Source organism: Fukomys damarensis, unplaced genomic scaffold (genome assembly GCF_012274545.1).
Source record: "Fukomys damarensis isolate Sample0158 unplaced genomic scaffold, DMR_v1.0_HiC HiC_scaffold_4, whole genome shotgun sequence".
NCBI classification, from domain to species: domain Eukaryota; kingdom Metazoa; phylum Chordata; class Mammalia; order Rodentia; family Bathyergidae; genus Fukomys; species Fukomys damarensis.
The window spans coordinates 5,170,064-5,189,995 of record NW_022900916.1 but is presented as its reverse complement, the minus strand read 5'-3'; the positions used below and the strand labels follow the sequence as shown (position 1 = coordinate 5,189,995).

Here is a 19,932-nt window from a genome sequence, read left to right as displayed (position 1 = left end):
TGCTTACATCTGTGAGTGTCTCACAGGACTCGCTCACTCAATATTTCTGGAACCCAGCTCCTTAGTTCCTCTTCCTGTCTACTTAGTGCTTTCTTTCTCCTTAGTTCTTCCATTCTTCCTACAAAGAACACTCTGTTGGTCTCCATCTCTGCAGGGCTACACTTTTAAACTAGCAGATGCTTTGCATTACCTGTTCCACGTCACACTTTGCTGTCTGGAGGAAAAAAAATAGTTCAATTTCAAGGGCTTTCTGGATGCTCAGTGTATCTCAGTATCGGGCCAAATGTCTGCTGCATAAATAATACTGTTTGTTTTTTTTTTTTCAAATAATGTTAGATGTGTAGAATTCAGTACATAAATTTGTACTGGTTACATTCAAAATAATTGTTGAAAAAATAGCTAGTATTTACTAGAAAGTTACATTCTGCAATATTTTGTATAGTGAATTATTTTTTTGTAATTTAATGAGAAAAGCACTGACATTTTGATTGAACTAAAATTGAAATTAAGTAACTGGCCTAAATGTATAAACTAGTACCTGATACACCCTTATCATTTCCCCTATCAGGAAGGTCTTTGAATGGTGATCTGTGTAATGACATGATGATAAGCAGATGGCTGTTTACAAATACATAAGTCTGTATAAATAAATCAAAAGCTAGTCAGAACTCTGAAAGTTTGGTTAGAATTCTGATTTACTTGTGTTTATTTATATAGACATAGTCAATGGTTAGCAACTCATCTGTTAGTTAATCTGTTGCATGAAGAGTTTAATAAAGTAGTATCGCAGTCGTAAAGCCAGATATCCAAGAATATGATAAAACTCTGAGCTGACAGCAGCTGAAAAATCTAGACGTAGGTTATATGGTGCCAGAGGACTATGCTACTCAAGGACAGGACAAGTCATGACAATTGCTTCGGACTGGCTCAGCATGTCGAATACGGAGTTGGAATAATTGTACTTGATTTTGGTTTTTAGTCAGTACAATGGCAGCAGTGTGTAGAATCTACAGTCAGAGCCTCAGGACTCTTCACCAGCAGATTCCAGGTCTTTAGGGAGGTCTAGTATTGCTGAGTGGCAAAGCGGGGTTGTAGACAGCACATATATCTATCTTTAAAGAGTGCCAACAGGCAAGGCTGTGATTTCCAACTTCCCTCACCCTGACACATGCAATGTCATATAAGCAAATTTGAACAGCATTAAATCATCCTTTGAGGAGTTTGTAAAGTTCCCCCACATTATTAACCACTTTTTCCTAGAAGAAAAAAAAATGGCAAATATTTCCAGTCCTTCACAGCATTTTTTAAAATAGTTGGACAGTGAGAAGCACTATGGGATTTGCCCTACACTTTAGCTGCTAGAAGGAAACCAAATACTTCTCTTTGGGTTTTATTACCCCACTCTTGAACTAAGGCTGGGGGTTATTCTAGGTCGCCTCCGAAAGGTGAGTTTAAAATTCTAGGTTCTTGGAAAATCCAAGGTCAGAGAGAACTGCGCTGTGACGGAACATGATGACTAAGTCACAGAGAGATAAAGGAAGGAAGGAAGGACCATGGAGTTCAGCGGCTCCAACTTCCCCTTTTCCATGTGAGAAGGGCCTTGGAACCAGAGGAGCAGGTGGTTGACTGGAGCCCCGCTGTGCAGAAAGCTAGAAGTAGAAGAGGTGAGAGAGCCTTGGCTGTCAGTTTTGCCCTCCGCCTAAGAGCATTTCCTTGATTTCTGGAGAAAAAAAAAATGATAGAAAGAGGAGGAAGGGAGTCAAGAGGAAGGAAATGAACAAAGAATCGAGATTTGTTCTGTACATGGACCAGCTCCCCAGGATGAATGTGACCACTACATACTGCAAACATGCGCTAATAAAAACAGAAAGAAAATCAACAGCATAGGAAAGCCATGTTTTCCTTTCCATCCTGATGACTTCCTGTGGCCATGTAGATGACTGACTCACAAAATGGAGCCATGGTGGTGAGTGTGTGCTCCAATGCAGCTTTCCTTTTATCCTTACTATATCGCTCCTTTCCACTGTTACCATTCTTATAACAAGAAGTGTAAAAATCACACTGGGAACAGTTCAACCAGCATCCCTTGAAGGCAACTGCTAGAGGGCCTGCGGAATGATGTCCTCCTGGGACTGGACTCAGTCACTCTCCTTGTGAGTGAGGTCAGCTACTGTCCCTTGGATAATAATATATATTTCACTTGCTAACTAAAATAGTTACATATGTTCACAAGTAAATGTTTTAAATTAAGTGGGTGTACTTTCACCAATGTGAAATGGTGGCATAATATAAAAAAGAAACATAAAATTAGTTAGATAAATAACCTTATAAACAAAACTGGGATTAGTTGAGTGTACTCAATATACATGCATTTTATTCTCATACTTTTGAATTCTTTTCTAAAAAATTAAGACTAAAATGAGCACTTTCTCTATTGCCACCGTCTTTATAATTGACAATGAGCATGAGTGATAATTGGGGTGTGATTAAAACTTTTTAAATCTCCATGAAATGCTCATACCCTAAGAAATGTAGCAATCTAGCAGGTGTATAGGAAATCCTTCAGACTTAGCAATCATAAGCAACAAAATTTTTTAGTCTAGCATAGTACTCAATATTAAGTTTGATGCCTAAGAAAACAGTTAAAATCAAATACGTTTATAATGCACAATGATAAATAGGTAACTAGGAAATCTTAAAATGAATAGAGTTTATACTTCCAGAATAATTATTTCATGTCCCTAAAGTTTTGAGGCCAATTAGAAATACAAACAATGGTTCCTGCAGTAGAGGCTCAGGTCCCTCACTAGGAGCCATGACTGTAGCCACTTTTATACTTACGGTGCTTCTGGGGTTCACATACTCAATGCCGAGGCTGGCCATGGCTTTTACAATGGCGAGGATGGACTGTAGAGTGTTGCTGTAGACCACGGCCTTGAACTCTAAGCATTCTTGTTCACTGTAGCCGTTCTTGTGGATGATCCTACAATGGAAACACCAACAGCTTTTGCAAGTTGAACAGTGGATAATAACCCTAGAGCACATCAACAATAAATTACCAGAATGCAGTTACAGTATGTCTTCATTAAAAAGGCAAAACTCTGAGCTTCAGTATGAAGTCAGAACAATGTTATGTTTTTGTATTTTTATCATCTTTGATCTGTAATATAATATTTTCTATCTGAGGAGGTTACTTATGCTAGATATGAAGAGGATTTAGTATTTATTCTAGATTAAAACCTTTTTTTAAGTGGGTACATCTTGAGGATATTATTTAGAATGTACATTCCTTTCACAAAGGAAAATTACCAGATTCCTAGGGCAAAGGTGCATGCAGAAGTCTGAAGCTTGGTGGTGTGTTTACGACCTGGAGAGGAAGAGGAGTCATTCAGTGGCATCTGTGTCTTTTACTTTCCTTAAAACAACTGGGAAACAGGAGTGCCCGTTTTCTATTTCCAGCCCTCACAAAGGCTTTTCCTCCCGTGCAGGTAATCACCCTCAGTGTCGCCCGGCCTGCGTCTGTGTGGTCTGTGTACTTGTCCCCGGGTCCTCACGGCTGCAGCCGACACTTCCCTTGGCTCAGCGCCCCTCTTCCTTCCTCACATTTGGTCAAGTGGCTCACTGATGGCTTTGGAGTAAGCACTTAAAATAGTCACCTACGGAGAGCCAAAGGGTCCAGTGCACTCATGAGACTCTTTTTACCTCTTTATTGTATAATATATTTTTGTCCCTTTCTGCTATTGTGTTTGTTTGCTTTTGTGGCATCGGGAACTGATGAATCCTTATATTAACTTCTACCTCTCTGTAGGTGAATTTTCATATTTCGTGTGTTTAAATTATTCTATCCTCATACTTTTCCATATTTTAATTATTCTTGAGATGTTTCAGCAGTATATTTAGAATAGTATATTTAGAATATCAGTAGTGAAAATTTTTCAGTTTACTGCCTATTTTGAAAAAAAAAAATTCTAACACTTCACTCTAATATGCACTTTTACAAACTGTGGTGAGAAATACTGACTTCTTAACCCCCTCAGCCTCACTGGTTTGTTTTAGAATTATTGTTTGCTAATTCACAAAGTTGAAAATTTTTGTTTTAAGTCAGATTTAATTTTTTATTTTGTAAATAGTGACATTAAACTGAATTATTTATCTGATAAATAGAAAGATAAAGCAGATGAGATGGATTTAAGTGTATGGTACCCCAAAACAGAAAAGTCGGAAGGTACAGCTGAATGTCAGAAAGGAGTGAGGGGTGACCCATCAGGTGGACCTGAGGACCCAGAATGATTCGGACCAGTGAACTGGGAGAAGGAGCCTTGTTTCCAGACACAGGAGCAAGATAAACTGTGCCGTGGATGAGGTTACAGGGAGTTTGAAACTGAGACACAGACACTGGGTGATATGCAATTTACGTGAAATCACAACACGGAAAAAGCTGGTGATGTTGCTACTAGGTAATTTTAGCATGGAGAGGTGTCACTCCTGACACATGAAAGATCCAGATACTTTAACAGCTAGCTTAAAACTAGGCCCCAAACTGACTCCTCTTCCTCCACCTCTTCTTACAGCTGTGGCTGTCCTTTAAGATTCACTAACAATGACGCCCATAGGTTCCACCAGTTCACTTCCTATCTGTCCCCATTTTATCTATGAGACGTGTCATCTTTTAATTTATAGAAGGTTTGTGTTCCTTATTTACTTAGCCAGAAATTCAGGTCTAGTTATTTAACTGTAAAGAAAGCAGTAGGAAAATAAATGCAAAAAGTACATTGAAATCCATGATAGTGATAATTTTGAATGTGCAGTCCATTTTCATATAGGCAAAATGCCAAAGAGGTTCAAATAGTATTTTTATACCCACACTTAACAGAAGCTCTATTGGCAGAATTACAAGATTCTATTAGAAGCTCTATTAGCTCTATTACCCCTATTAAATCTGTAGATTGGTACCGATTCTTTCCCATGAACCTTGCAAAGTAAGCTGAGAACGTGGCCCGCAGTGTCCCCGCCTCCTGGCCGGCCTGCTGCGTTGCACAGAAAGTGCTCCAAAAAGATGGGCGAGGAAGAAAGGAGGAGAGAGAGAAGTCATGCGGGGAAGCAGGAAGGAGGGAGGGCAGCAAGGCCCTGTAAAGATCTTAGTAATAACGCAAACCTGGGAAAACATGGCAGAATTGATCTTTTCCCTAAAAATAATGTAGATCCTTGCTAAATTACAAGATTCAAAATCATGTATATTAGATAACCAGAAGCCTGTGATGAGCTACTTTTAGAGAAAAAAAAAAAATGACGCCATGGCAAGAACATTTTGAAGATGGTATTTAAAATATGTTGTACTGTTGTGGCTGAAAACGTTAAGTGCGTCATCTTAATCAAAGTTTTCTTGTCTTTACACCTTGGAGATAACTTCTTGACTGATTTCAGAATCTCCAGAACATTAAGACAAATCATTTTAAAATGTTCCAAAATGCTTCTGTGAGCTTTTGCATGTATAAATGACTTGTGCTTTCTGATCCAGGAGAGAAGGACTATTTGCCTTGACCTGTGGTAATTGTGTCACTACCTGTGATTTACAAGATACTACCCATCTGCATTCCCAAAGGCATTTATTTTAAGAATGGTCAAATACATTGACAGACATCAAACACATTGAAACATTTGAAATAGTTCAGGACCTACTTCATTTGCTTAACAATAGTACTTTTCCCAGATTCACCTGCACCTGTAATAAAAAGAAGAGAGTGTTATCAAGTGATTCACCAAATTTGTATAAATATTAAAACTTATCACTTTCTCCTGTGTAAATTTTTACCAGACACCTCTCCTGATGTAACTTCTACAGTAAGGAGTGTATATTGTTAAAAAATGTGATTGCATTCAAGCATAATTTGAGCATCTAATTGACTCCTGGCTTTACAGCCCAAAGAAATAGACCCCAGTTATTGTAGATTCTAGATCAGTCACTTCTTCTACTTCTCCTTGTATGTCCTATTTGAATCAATGACAAGAGAAGAAAATCTCAGTGATATCCTTTTATTTCAAGACCTGTTCAAAGCCTATTCTGAGCCCATCTCTCCAGCAGTCTGTCCACCTTGGTACACAGGTGAAATCTCTTCCGTTTAAATGAGCAGAGGTAGCTAATGTCACTAAGTAAACCCAGGGAGCGTTTGGGGGTGAGATGGGTGTGGGAATGTCTCAAAGAATGTCCTGCACTCTGAGGGACAGGGTGGGAGAAGGTGGGAGGTAGGAGGAGCAGCCAGCAGGACTCATGCAGAGAAACCCTTAGCATGTATCTGGAACATCTTCTTTAGCTGATGATATACAATATAAAGCTTGATTTCAGTATTAAGTTAACTTTGCAATCATCATGCAGACAAATACTTAACGCACATGATTTTAAAGAGAAAAATCATGAATCTTTTATTGAAAAATGAGGGTTAATTCAGGCTGTGGCTCAGAGTCTTTTGAGAAAGTTTCTTGCCTCCTATTTGGCCCCAGGTAGCATCTCTCTGGGAAATGAAAGCTTAGAAGCTCAAAAATAGAATGTTACAACCCAGGCTTGTGATGTGTTTCCTTCCCTTTGTGGTGTGTGTGTGTGTGTGTGTGTATGTGTGTGTGTGTGTACAATATCTTTAGTAAGTGCTTTGACCTCTTGATTTCCTCTTCTACAAACTGAGAGTACTTAGTTCATAGGAACATTAGAGGATTCTCACAACATAGTAAGCACGGAATTGTTTGAAAACTATAGTGTAAAACATAAAGTAATGATATCTGAAAATCCAAGGACCTAGAAACTTTGCAGTGTAGTAGCTTTTGTAGATACTCTACAAATACATTTAGAGAGTGAACTCCATAAAAGTATGTTGACTCCATATCACAATGTAGGTAAATTTAATTTGATGTTATTCATAAACTTAGATATGAAATCTGAAATTATAGAAGTTTTAGAGAAGTTCATACATGAAAAATCTTCACAATCTTTAACAAGGCAAAAAAATTAAATAAGACTCATATAAATGAACAAAAGTAAAAAATTTTGACAAACTGAGCTATCAAATTTAAGAAAAAGGGTCGAGCCATTTCATAGAAGATAATATATGTTAGAGAGAGAGAGAGAGAGAGAGAGAGAGAGAGAGAGAGATAGTGCAGGGTAGGTATCTAATAGAATAAGTTCTGTAGGGCACAGAAAATGAATTTAAGGATGTTTTCTGTAATAGATATGCATATGAAAAGACCCTGAAAGTAACTCTGACTCTGGAGAATGACAATGAAAGAATTTGATGAAAGCTTTTATTTACAATGGTTCACAAGCAGTTTGTCCTCTCTAAAACTTGTTGAAATGTAATCCCCATGGGCAGATATCAAGAGAACCAGATGAAACTTTTAAAGAATTGGTAAAGGCTCTTCCTTTATGAATGGTTTAATCCCTTTATGCAATTAACAAATAATAAAATAACTGATTACATTGCATCATTATGATATCTTGCTCCTCGCTCGGGTGTCATAGATCCGTCCCCTTGTCCTTCCAGTCAGCTGAAATAAACTGTTTTTCTTTATAACTTACCCAATCCTGACACTGGGGTGTTAGCAACAGAAAATGGACTAAGACACCTATCCGCAAATCCTAGACAAGTTGGAGTAGGAGAGTGGAGTCAATTCAGGCAACTGAGAAATTGAAAGTTCTGGTTTCATCGATAAGAGAAATGCAGCAATTCATGAGAAATGAGTTGTCTTAAATTAGGTCCAAAAACTTTTAAATAAAAGCATGATAGACAAAGTTTGCTGAGGAAAACTCAGTATTTTATACTTGCTGCAAATTCGTATTTTTCTAAATGTGTCTTAGGCTACAGTTTACATTTGTCAGCAAAAATATATTGAGCCACAGGCACCAGAGCATGGTTTTAAGCCCCAGTGAAGAGATTATTCAGTCCTGTGATACGAATTTCTGTGTCTCTGGCAGAGACAGAAGATATACAATGGTCAGTTCCAGAAATTGGGCCTGAGGATATCCTCAGAGTCTGGATGTGTCAGTTAATTCTGGTTTCAAAGTTGCACAGTTAGGGTGTATTTGGAATTCTCATAAATCCAGACATGTCTTTCACCAGCGTGGCAGTCAGTTGTCTTTTTTGTAACCAAAACTAGCACGGTTTTTATGTAACCAAAAATGACACGACTTCTGACAACCCCAAACCTCATGGATTTGCTCAAATTACATTAATATGTAGGGAGTTGGAGAGCCCTGCAGACCCTATTTACACATTTATTTCTATTCTCCACCACTCTTTCTTTCCCTACTCTACCTTTTTTTCCCTAACATTTATCTATCTTCCTCCACCTGCTGTACATTTTTCATATATCATTTTTAGTTTTCCTCTTTGTTTTCCTTCGTGGTAAAATAAATTCCACAAGAACAGGTATCTCTGTCTGGATCACTGATGCATCTCAAACACTTGAATTTGTGCCTACCTCGGCAGAATTTCAATGAAACCATTGAATTCTTTAAACCCAAACTTCAAAAATAAGATTCTTTCCTTTGTACCATATGCCATTTTTCTCACTGAAATATTTCCATATGATTTACATTCTCCTAAGCCTTGTTGAACTAATGTGGCTACACCAAAATTTAATTCTGTTTCACAGCACTTATTGTTGGCTCTGATCTACTTAAATGTATCCAATCTCTGCAGTTGTCTGGAACAGCTGCCTGCCTTGTATAATCTTGAGTAATCACAGTGGTGAAGCTAAGGGCAATAATGTCCCACTGCCTGGTGATGATACTCAGAGTCTTTCTTTGTTAAGTCCCCAGGATTCTTCCTTTTATAATTTGATGCTAATGTAGTCCCTACTACAGGCAGAAATATTTATAAACAAAGTTTTTGAATGTAAAAATCAACTGCAGTAATTTGCTGAGAATTCTTCATAGAATTTACTTAACATAATCAAACACAAACCAATAGACTGGGTATAACCATATCTTTTCATAGAGATAGTTATGCCCATGAATAGAGCATTTAGGAAGAAAGTAATCAGAATATCACCTTGCCCACTGTGAGAATACAGCTGACTATGTTATTTGGTGGACTCCAGATATTGTGGAAGTAAAGGAAGAAAATGATCTTCCCATGGTGTCCTGGTTTTCTGGCTTCAGACAAGGTGCCATTTTGCTGTGGGATGTGGTTCACTGTTAAATGAAAGTTATACAGTAATAGCAGAAGGTGGTATAAAGAAATGTAGCATCATCCTGAACAGATGACAGTTTTGTAGACTACCACTGCCTCAAATATATGCATTTATTTTTACAGACTTGAAAATTGGAAGGTAGAGGGTATGGGAAGAAATTCCACGGGCTCATTGGACATGACAGTATCAGGTCATGCAGGTGTAGCATTACACTTTGTCTGATCAGCTGGGAAAAATCACTGTGGAGAAAATCCAAGACTGAGAACAGAATGTCTCCTTTCTGAGAATAGGATGTCTCCTTTCTGAGTATCAGTTAAGGATCCTTTAGTAACGCTTCATTTTATGTGATTTCTACAATGAAAATTATACAGAAAATCTTTTTAAAAATGAAATATCTACTTTGAGAAAGATAAATTTTTTTCTTTTGAATTGTTCTTTTTTAAAAATTAGTTCATGTTTATGGTATATGATTGCATTCATTGTGTGGAGTTGGTACATGTATGTAACACATCTTAATTATTTTACTATTCTTTTCCTTTCCTCTTCCTTCCTCCTCCTCTATCCTTCCCTTCCCTTTTGCAAAAGTTCTACCTCCTTGTTTCCTATCTAGAATTTGGTTGCAGGGCAGTGGTCAGTAATATGTGTGTGCCTACCATGTGGGATTTGAATCCCAGTGCAAGACATGTGTGCGTGCACACACCCACACACACACACACACACACACACAAGCAACAAGCATAGTGACTGAATACTGGGTCTGTTAAGTGAAAAAATTGAAGTAAAGTTTTTGTAAATAGGGAAAGGAGGAGGGGTGAAGAGAAGGCAGGGGTATAGGGAAAACGACCTGTCATGTAAAAGTACAAGATCCTAATGATGAATGAAACTGTACTGTATACCTAAAATGTACCAATAAATTCAATGAGAAAAAAAATAAAAGAAACCCTGTTGGTTGGTCAGATTTTAAAAAACACAGTCACAAATAGATCTATTTATTCATGCTATATTTCTATGATAGGATAGTCAAAATTTATCATAAATTTTGGGACAAAGTGATTTGTAGACCACATCAGAAAGCTAATGGACATTCAGAATGGTCTTCTGACCACTGCCCATTGCCCCTCATGCTCTAACACATCTCTGAATCACTGTACTCAGGGTACCAAATGCATTGCAAATGTTGTATAAATAATTGTTATGTGGTATTGCTTGGGAAATAAGGACAAGCACAAAGCCCCTACGCTTTCAGGAGAGATGTAATTTCTTGGAGCATTTTCAGTCCTTTTGATTGAGTGCACAGATGTGAAATGCATGAATGTGGACAGCCAGTTGGTACTTATGCTGGCAACACTGAAACTGGAATGTCCACAGTTATTTCTGAGCCTAGAGAATATATTATTCCATACCAATTCTTGCAACTTAGCAGATAATTCATGATGTGTCTAAAGGAAGCAGAATTATCAGTCATTTCTAAAAACTAACCAGAACATTTTAATGAAAGTACAGATTAACAATTAATACTTTCCCTCAGACACCTTTTTAAAGGTTTCTAGACCATCATTGTTCCCAAATAAAGTTCAGTGTTTGACCTGAATCTCCAGTATAGTCAGCTACCATATCAGCAAGGAAATTCCTGAAGAGGGTCCACTGCATACTAACTTCAGAAATGAACTATGCAGTTCTATTCACATGTCGATGTGGGTCTTAGTTCACAATTGCCTTTCCATTCTTGCAAGATTAGATCATGTTACAGAGCCAAATATAGAGCTCATAACAACATGTCCACATTCACCGAGGTATACAAAAATAAGCTCTTCCTTCCAAGTTGTGGTTATTTTTTAGGTCAAGAGGCACCAAGGGATTTTTAACAAAATATGCACTTGATTCTTGGAAGAAGCTAATATTTCATGTAACCAGATATTTAAAGCTTTACTTGATTCACACTTCAATAGTCACACATTATTTTATTAATAATAAGAATAAATTAGGGATATTGTTCCACATTTCTTACTTGAAAATGTCAAAAACAATAATAAAGCTCAGCAATCTTGAAACCTGTAACTGAGCTTCCACTAAACATGGGGTGTGGCTGTTCATTTGGTACAACTTGTTAAAACAGGCAGAAGAACATCAAACACTTAGACTTGTAAGATCTTTGGTAGGTAATCCTAAAAATCATGTTGTTGCATAGTAGAAAGGAAACTTAGAAATCAACCAGCTCAGTGCATACTTTCTGTGCCAGATGAATGAGTCCAGTAAAGATTATGATAGTCATCCCCTACCTCAATTCCTGTATTAATGCCATGTCAAATTACTTTTTTCTTTTTGCTTTTCTTTAATTGCTATTTTTACTAGTCTTGGAAGTACTTCAGGCCAGCCTTGAACGTACTAAGTAGCTCAGGCTGGCCTCCAGCTCCAGGAAATCCTCCTTTTCAGCTTTCTGAGCATTAGGAAGACAGGCGAGCTTCACCATGCCTGGTTTCATATTGCTTTCTTTTTAGACATGAACTGATAATGCCAATATTCAAATGGTTTTGGCACTTTTTTATAAGCTATTTTGAGTGTGCTTATTTTAAATTAACATGAAACCTGTCCCATTGTGGACTGATCAGTACTACATTGTCATCTTGTCCTCCTTTGGATTGACCATTTATTAGCACAAAGTAGACTTTTTTGAAACAACTTGATTTTGTTCTATTCATTAGTTGTCCTTGATGTGGAGAAAGCTCACAATTCTGTGTCTTCTGTGTGACAGCTCTGTGAATAATGTGGATTCAAGGTCAGAAAATGGAACAGGCAAGGCCATGCGTTTAGAGCTAAGTAAAAATGGGTGTGTACTCTTTTCTGGCTTCATTTAAGCATCTTGATCAGATTTAATCTCTGTGAAAGCCAGTTTCCTCTTTTTAGGGTTGGGTTATTGATATCTATACTATAGGGTTTTGGGGAATTAGATTATAGATATAAATGACCTAGAACAGACAGTTATACATAATGAGCTCTCAAGGTTTTCTCATTTGAAGAAGGCACACACATCATTTTATTTTTCTTATGATGGTGTCTAACTGTGATGTCCAGACTGGTCTGGAACTTGGGATCCTCATCCCTCAGAACTCCCAAGTAGCTGGGATTATAGGCACATGCGGCTGTGGCCAGCTAGGATCACGTTTTGTTAAGAGATCTTGTGGTATAACAGTCTCCATACCTCGAATCCTTCGCTATGGGAAATGAGAGTTAGGCCTCTTATTGTCTGATCCACACTCCATGTGACAGCCCACATTTTCTGAAATGGCAGGATTGAAGATCGTGCTGAACATGAAGTATTTACAAACAGTGCCCACGTTTCCCTTCAGGACAGGGCTGCACTCTAGGTTACCCTCACTCAGCGCTGCTTTTAAAAGAAATATTTTTTGCAATATAGGTCATGATAGTTTACCTTCTCACTTCTGTGGATTTTTAAATTATCCAGAAAGGTTGGAGAAAATAAACATTGGACTTTTCTTTTTTTTTTTTTGGCAAAAGACAACACATGTCCTGGTTGTGATTGTTTACAATTTTGACTTTGTTCTTTCATTGCACCGTTGCAGCTGAATTTAATTTAATAATAAGAATAAATTAGGGATATTGTTCCAGAATTGATCCACCTTCACCTAAATCCCTGGGAGAGCATTGGAGAGATAAAGGGCAAGAGGAGGAAGCCAGCACCCCCACCCCCGGGGTCTGATCCATTCGGTGGACAGGAAATCCATTAATCACTCAATTCTTGCTCACTCTCTGTAATCAACAATGCTAATGCTCGTCAGTAAGTTTATTTACTGTAAATTTCTGCCCACGCTATTTATCTGGTTACGGGCTGACTTACTGAATATGCTTTGTCCTTTGGGTCACCAGGTCAACATATTAATCTAAATATCTCAAATTTGACTGCCCTAGAAAATGCCTTTTCCCTTCCTTTTAATCTCAGATTCGTCTTGCAGACCCCATGATGCTGAACTAAACAATTGCTACGTCTAACCCATTCCTTTCTCTCACCATCCACATACAGGCAGCCACCAATTCTATTGCTTGTGTCCCTTGATGTTTCTCAAAACTTACTTCTAAACTTGCAATTTTTGCCTTAATTCAGAATCACATCATGTACTTGAATAACAGTAACAACTTCTTCATGAGCCTTTCCACCAAAATCCTGTTTGTAAAATCTTTGTCCTGTAGTGTAAGTAGAGTAGTGTTTGACAAACAAATCCAAACATTAGCATTTCATTTCCTGTTGACTTCAGAGGAAAAATGAAGTCTTTGTGTGATGACACTTGGGTCTTTCTAGCTCTGCTCCACTGTGAAATGCAGATCTACCTTCTAGCATCTGTGACCAATTTATGCATGTGCCTTTCCCTGTGCTTCATACAATGCAGCATGCAGGTAGTAATTTAAAACTGAAAGAGATAAAAATAGAAGGCTGTGCTCTCATGTAAATTAACTTTTTACCTTAGGAAATCAAAGTACCTTCTTCATTTCCCATTTTCTTGTTATCTATATAATGAAAATAGTATCTGTTTCATAGGACTTTCATAAGGTCCCAAGAAAAACACAAGAAAACCATGAGAGCTTTTCCATCGGTGTTAGAGGTAAAAATAAACCTGTGACAATACAGGTTTTTGGACCATGGACAGGGGACACTAAAAATGGAGGTGAAAAAGACTAACATACCATTTGATGAACTGGGAAAGAATCTAACAGAACACAATTGTGGCATGCATGAGCAGCAAGGTAAACATGGGAAAGAATTTTGAGGACCTCAAAGAACCATCACACCAGTTAGAGGACCCAGATTCGTGCAAATATGAATGAAGAAATTCAGAAAAAGAAAACATTTTATAGTTATATCAGTTAAGACCCCTGCAGTGTACTTATCATTGTGTACCCATGATAAACCAGAAAGGCACAGGCCATATCTTGGCAAGGGGCTCCAGTGACAAATGTAAAGAAGAAACGAACTCTAGTAAAGAGGGGGTGATCTATGAAGTGAGAAAGTACTGTGAGCTAAAGGGACCAAGAAGGACGAGCGAGCCAGGTGTGAACCTCACAAACTGGCTGTTATCGGGACTGTGTGAGATATGATTTTCAGTAAAGAAGAGAATACACAATTTAGATGGCAGTGAACTCAAGAAAATGGGGAAGATAAAAAAAAGAAGTATTTCTGTGTAAAAGCATTTTGAATGGCAACTCTACAAAGTGAATTCAAGGATGACATAGATCAAAGAAAGAAAAACTCAGGCTAGAGGAAAGTAACATTCATAGTTACCAAGAGGAAGGCACCGGTAGGTAGACAATTTTGAAGATGATAAAGGTGAACATAATTCATGGAGCAAAACTCTTAAGATATGCAGGACAATAAATTTATAGCACAAAGGCTGAAAGCAACCATAACACGAGTTGAAATAGAAGATAATAAATGAGCAGTGACATTTAGAAATCCTCATCTATCACAGTTTTCTTAGACATTAGGGGTCACCCCAGGGGAGATGCAAGACAAAAATGCTGGGGGCAACGCGACTTATGGAGTCTTTCAGTAGAAAATTAGGAACTATTGGCCCAGTTAAAGTTATAAACATGAGATTTGTCAGCCAGGAAATGGACAGTGGTGCATTCTTCCATCCTGCAATACCTGGGAATAAAGGAATGGGGCTAGCGTTAGATCAGACCTAAGGACTGAACAGATGTTACTCTGGAGCGAAATCAGTTGGGAAGTGTGGATGAGAAGACAGTAAATGAGGGATTTTGAAGGGTTGTCCAGGGCCAACGGCTTTGAAGGTCAATTAAAGTGGAAGACTAAGGAAATGGGATAGGTCCGTCTTTTAGGAGGAACACAGCTGAAATTTCTGGCCCTGATTGAAGGGAAGTGTGTGAAATGGAGCTAATTTAGTGAACTGGGAACAAGGCGACGGAAAGAATAAAATCTGAAATATTGGTCAGGGAGAGAAATTTATAGATATCTCAAGGAAGGAACAATTCTAAGCCGTATGTTTATTCTACTGAAATATAAAACACTGAGATGGGAATTAAAACCATGACTTTTACTTGATTTGCATTAGGAGCTAATAGATAGCATGGTTATTTTCATAGCTTCATGGAAACTCAAACTCAGTTTTGCCTTGAGTCCCACCTCTTTAGGACCAACTTTTGCACAGATGTGTTGCACTAGTGTGTGGAGGAAAATTTAATAAAGGGCAGATTTTGAACTTGAGTCTAATATCTTAAATGGAGGCATGCTTTATATTACATAAAATGTATCATGGAGTCTTACAGAGTCAGATGCTTCACCAAGCGTCTCTCTTTCTAACACCATGGGGAGGCACAGTATATCTGTGCATGTTTGTTAACCGCTCACCGTTGTAAACAGTACTAAAGAAACAGAGCTGCTTGCACATTCTGCAGTTCAGGACCTGAGTGGAAACAAGCGAATGCAAACGTGTTCCTACCAGAGAGGTTCTGTTAGACCGTGTTTAACAAAACTCATGTTCAGCAACACGGTTTTTCAAGCACTTTACTATTTGGCTAAATAAGACAGGCTCAGTGAAGAAACTGTGAGTCTGTGTGCTGATAGGGGTGGGGACAGGCTCAGTGTGGGGTCCCAGAAGCCCAGATATTCCAGGTCCAGGCTTTGATCCCTAGCACTGCAAAAACAAAACAAATAAAATGTGGTGATCAACTGAAATAAGTTAATCTGCAAAAACAAATCCAACCAAACATTATGCAAAACATTTCTCCAAGTGGCTTTGCCTGTAGAAAAAAGGGAACTTTAGAAACCTATTGGAGGCTGCCGCCCACTGCCCTTAGCCATGCAGTGTTGCAAATGCGCATCTCTGCCTCTGCAGCTGCAACAACAGACCGCAGCCCCTGCACCTGGACAGAATACGGACTCCCACAAGTGGCTCTTCTGCACGGAACGTTTGCTGTCGAGTTTACTGATAAATACTTTTAAACATCTGACTGTATTAAGAATGGTGAAGCATCTTCAAGATTTGATATCTTTAGAAGCACAAATTAAATCATTTAATAATATGTTAAAGAAAAATACATTATGTTAGTTGAAGGAAACAATGATTCTCATTTGGATAAGTAAAAGAAAACTGGACACGTTCTTGGGAATCCATCTTACAGTTTGTTCACAAGATCCTTCTTCTACCCTTGTTGATCACAAAGAGGCTTACTGGTTTATTCTAGTGACTTCTCCCTGGGAATCTGTTATGTATCTGACCCTATCCCTTGACTATGTTCACGTAATAACATTTCAAAATAGAATATTTTACACTTGATAAATTTCAGTCTCTTTCCCATTCATATATAGAAATACTTTTTAAAAATGAAAAGCAGGGCCAACTTAAGACATACGAAATGAAAATAACTTTGATTTAACTTGAGTCTATGTTCCCCTTTTTAAAGTTATATACAAAGGAATAGGAAAAATGTATGCATTTATTGATATTTAATTTAGTTTAGTTTGCGGATCTGTTATGCAAACACTAAACCGCATTGGTCTGGAGGTTTACAAAACCATTTCTCTGAGGTTATGTGGCCAGCCCAAGTTCACTCTGAGAAATAAAAGGCTCCTAACACTTAATGATTTTATTGACCAATAAACCCATTTTACATTAAGTGACTTAAAAATTTTGTTCTAATAGAATTAAATTCTTCTCACTCTGCTATGTGGTTTCTATTATTTAACTTATTCTGTTGTATAAGTTTTATTTTACCAATTGTTTATAACAGATTTTATTTAGTGTTAAAATCATAATTCTCTCTCATAAAAATGTCTTGCATATGCATTTGCAGAGTAAGGGGGGATATCTGGAAAATTTTGAAAGTTTTAATTAACCGCAATAAATTTAAACATATTTAGATATATTTATCTCTACACTTTACCTGAATTATTTCTAAAATCAGATCGGTGGAATATTTTAAAATAAAAGAACTCAGATGATATTATTAGAAAGAAATAATGTGATGTTTCAAAGAAAGCACACAGACATTTCAAGCACACAATATTTTAGAACTAATGGAAGAAAATGCCCTTGGTGAGCTTTCCAGGACAATTCTGGGAATCCCTGGCCAACAACTAATTCCAAAATCATAACTGAGAAGTGGAGAAGAAATGTGTGTTAGATGCAGATGTGGGAGAGAAAGCTAATGTTTTCCTTGTAGTTTCCATTGTTCTCTGACTCTGTCCTGCTCATATAAGAAAAACTTGTAAAAATACAAAGGAAAGTAACCTGGAGAAATAATAAATTCAAGTGGAGATTTGCAGTTGACTGCAAAGGGAGGAGACAGCTAAAATGGAAACGTGATGAATATCAATTCCACAATTAAATAACATGGATTTCTCTTGAATAGGAACATAATTTAATCAAACATTTGTCAATAAAAATTTAAAGAGTAGCCTTCTTTCTTACTAAAATATTCTCTCTCTGGGGTATCTTTACTAGCTAAATGTTTTGCCTTTTCTTTTCAAAGCCCGTGGCATTATTGTTCTGAGCACAGTTATCAGATGTGCCAGCACTGCCCATGTCATCTTCAGTGTTTCCTAGAAGCCAACTGTTTTGCTAAAAACACATATTTGAAAGTATCTGTTTCATAATTTTACTGAAGCTCTGAAAGATAAGACAAAGAAGGAATCTGTCTGAGAGGTGATTCTTAAAGGTTAAAGCGCTTATCCGTAATCTCTGGATTCTGTTCCTTCCGGTTCCCTGCACCATACTCAGTATGTCCCTCTAGCTGTCCACTCCTCTCCACCGACCAGCCCCTCACAGGTCCCCTCGGGAGGCACTGGGCTCTCCCTGTTTCACAGCATCCACCTTTGACTAACTCATACGTCCATTCATCCTTTGGGGCTTCTTTTGATTTGATTGGTATTTTTATAAAATAAGAAAAAATGTAAAAGTAATCATTGTTATGTTGAAACCACACGTCTGATGTTTTGAAATTTTATACAAACACAGGGATGCCAACGTGTTCTAGCATCACCATTACCACCACTGCCCCAGTGTCAGAGGGATGCAGAATGTGGGAACGCCATGCTCTTTCTCCCACTTTTTTGTTTGTTTCCCCTGCATCCATATCACTTGGCCTGGACTTTGGGGAACTCTGAGTGTGTCCCCACTTCCTAAGCACTGAGCTGAAGTCGTTCTAAGTCACCCTCTAGGTGGGGGCCGCAGTGTGGCAGCTGCAGGAAACCACAGAACTTGTACACAGAGGGAGAGGAGATTTCTTTGCCTTTGAAGAGCAACTGCTAGGAATCCCAGAGGGTTTTTTTTTTTCCCCTCTAAAACTCCCTTGCCAGGAAATTTGTTCCCTTGGGAGAAAATTAGAGCCAGTAAAGGGGCACTTAAAAACGGAGGAAATCTGTCATGTGAAAGATAACACAATTCTGAAATGAATTTCTTTGTATATATCTCACATCGGGTGAGCATGTGACTCTGATTAAATGGAAGGTATTATTTTACATTTTACATTCTTCTTTGCATAGATTTTTATTTCAAAAATGTGTTTATCTTTTAGCAACCATTTTGCATTAAATGTTTCTTGAAATATCTGTGCCATATAAACCATTTTCATACTTTCAGTTACTTGAATACTTATTGAGCTTAGGGCTGTGGTAAATCATTGTGTTGTCCTTTGAGGGAATGAAAAAACAGAAGAGACATAAACCCTAAACTTCATGGTTATGTAAATGTTCTAAAGAAAATTAAATGCAATGTTTTCCAAGTGTACAGCACTGCCTCAGGCAGGACTCAGAAGTCTGAAAAATACTATTGATGCAAACTATTTTATAATTACACTGTAAATAACTTGAGAATAATTGATTTTAACAGCACAAGTAAATAACATATCAATTTTGATGTCAAACCACTGAACGTATTTTTGTTCAAACACAATAATATACATCTTTGTAATTTATAACCAAAGGGTGACTTTCTGTACTAAAAAAAAAAAAACCTAACATTTGGGAAATGATTAAGGTGCAGTAAAATAATAAATGTATATGAAATTTTTAATGATGGCTGATCATGTATTGACATAAATTAAGACACTTAATAAATATTCATCACTTGCTTGTCAAAAACATGTCATAAGCACTAAAAAACTATACTATATACATAAAGTTCACATAAAGGCTACTTAAGTCTCCAAACACATTCTCATAATAAACCCCCAGTGTGGAAACACTCAAAGTTAGAGAGCATCAGAGTTGATGCAATCTGGTTTGCGAGGCGAGGGGGAGAGTTTTACCTAGGAGCAGCAACTTGACCGTCCTGGCATCACGCTCAGCGTCTTCCTGCAGCTTTTTCTCCAGTTCTCTGGACCTTTTGGCTGACTCCTTGCTCTCGGAACTCATTCCACTTCCCATCTTGTGGCGAGGGGCAGCACAACTGTCGGGGGTCTGCTCACACTCTTCCAGGGCAGAGAGCAGCTCCGGTGTGGACGCAGGTCTCGAGCAGAGTGTGCTGAAGTGGCCCACAGAGCCCGTCTCACCCTGGAGGACTCTGTTTTGATGAGGAGACGTTTTCCCACGTCACCTGACTGAGGGCAAAAGCACAGGCTGGATGGGCACTGACAGGGAAATTCATTAGGCTTTCAAATTCCATGGTTGCTCTGGCACGTCTTCAAAAGCATGCTTATCTGACCTAAGGAGAGGCATAAACAATCTAGAAAACTACAGAAATCTGTACCATAAGGATGGTCAGCCACGGCCAATTCACAGTA

At 38.0% G+C, this 19,932-nt stretch overlaps 1 protein-coding gene across 1 annotated transcript in view; it reads right to left on the bottom strand.

Moving 5' to 3' along the window:
- Positions 1–19,673, bottom strand: part of Gnat3 (G protein subunit alpha transducin 3) — a 44,759-nt gene extending 25,086 nt beyond the window's left edge. Inside the window, exons 1-3 of the mRNA XM_010636799.2 lie at positions 19,459–19,673; positions 5,680–5,722; positions 2,842–2,983 (exon numbers count right to left, since the gene is read on the bottom strand). Of these exons, the coding sequence (XP_010635101.1) occupies positions 2,842–2,983; positions 5,680–5,722; positions 19,459–19,576 (303 nt within the window). The 5' untranslated portion in view covers positions 19,577–19,673. The remainder of the gene's footprint in view (positions 1–2,841; positions 2,984–5,679; positions 5,723–19,458) is intronic.
- Positions 19,674–19,932: the final 259 nt, after the last annotated feature.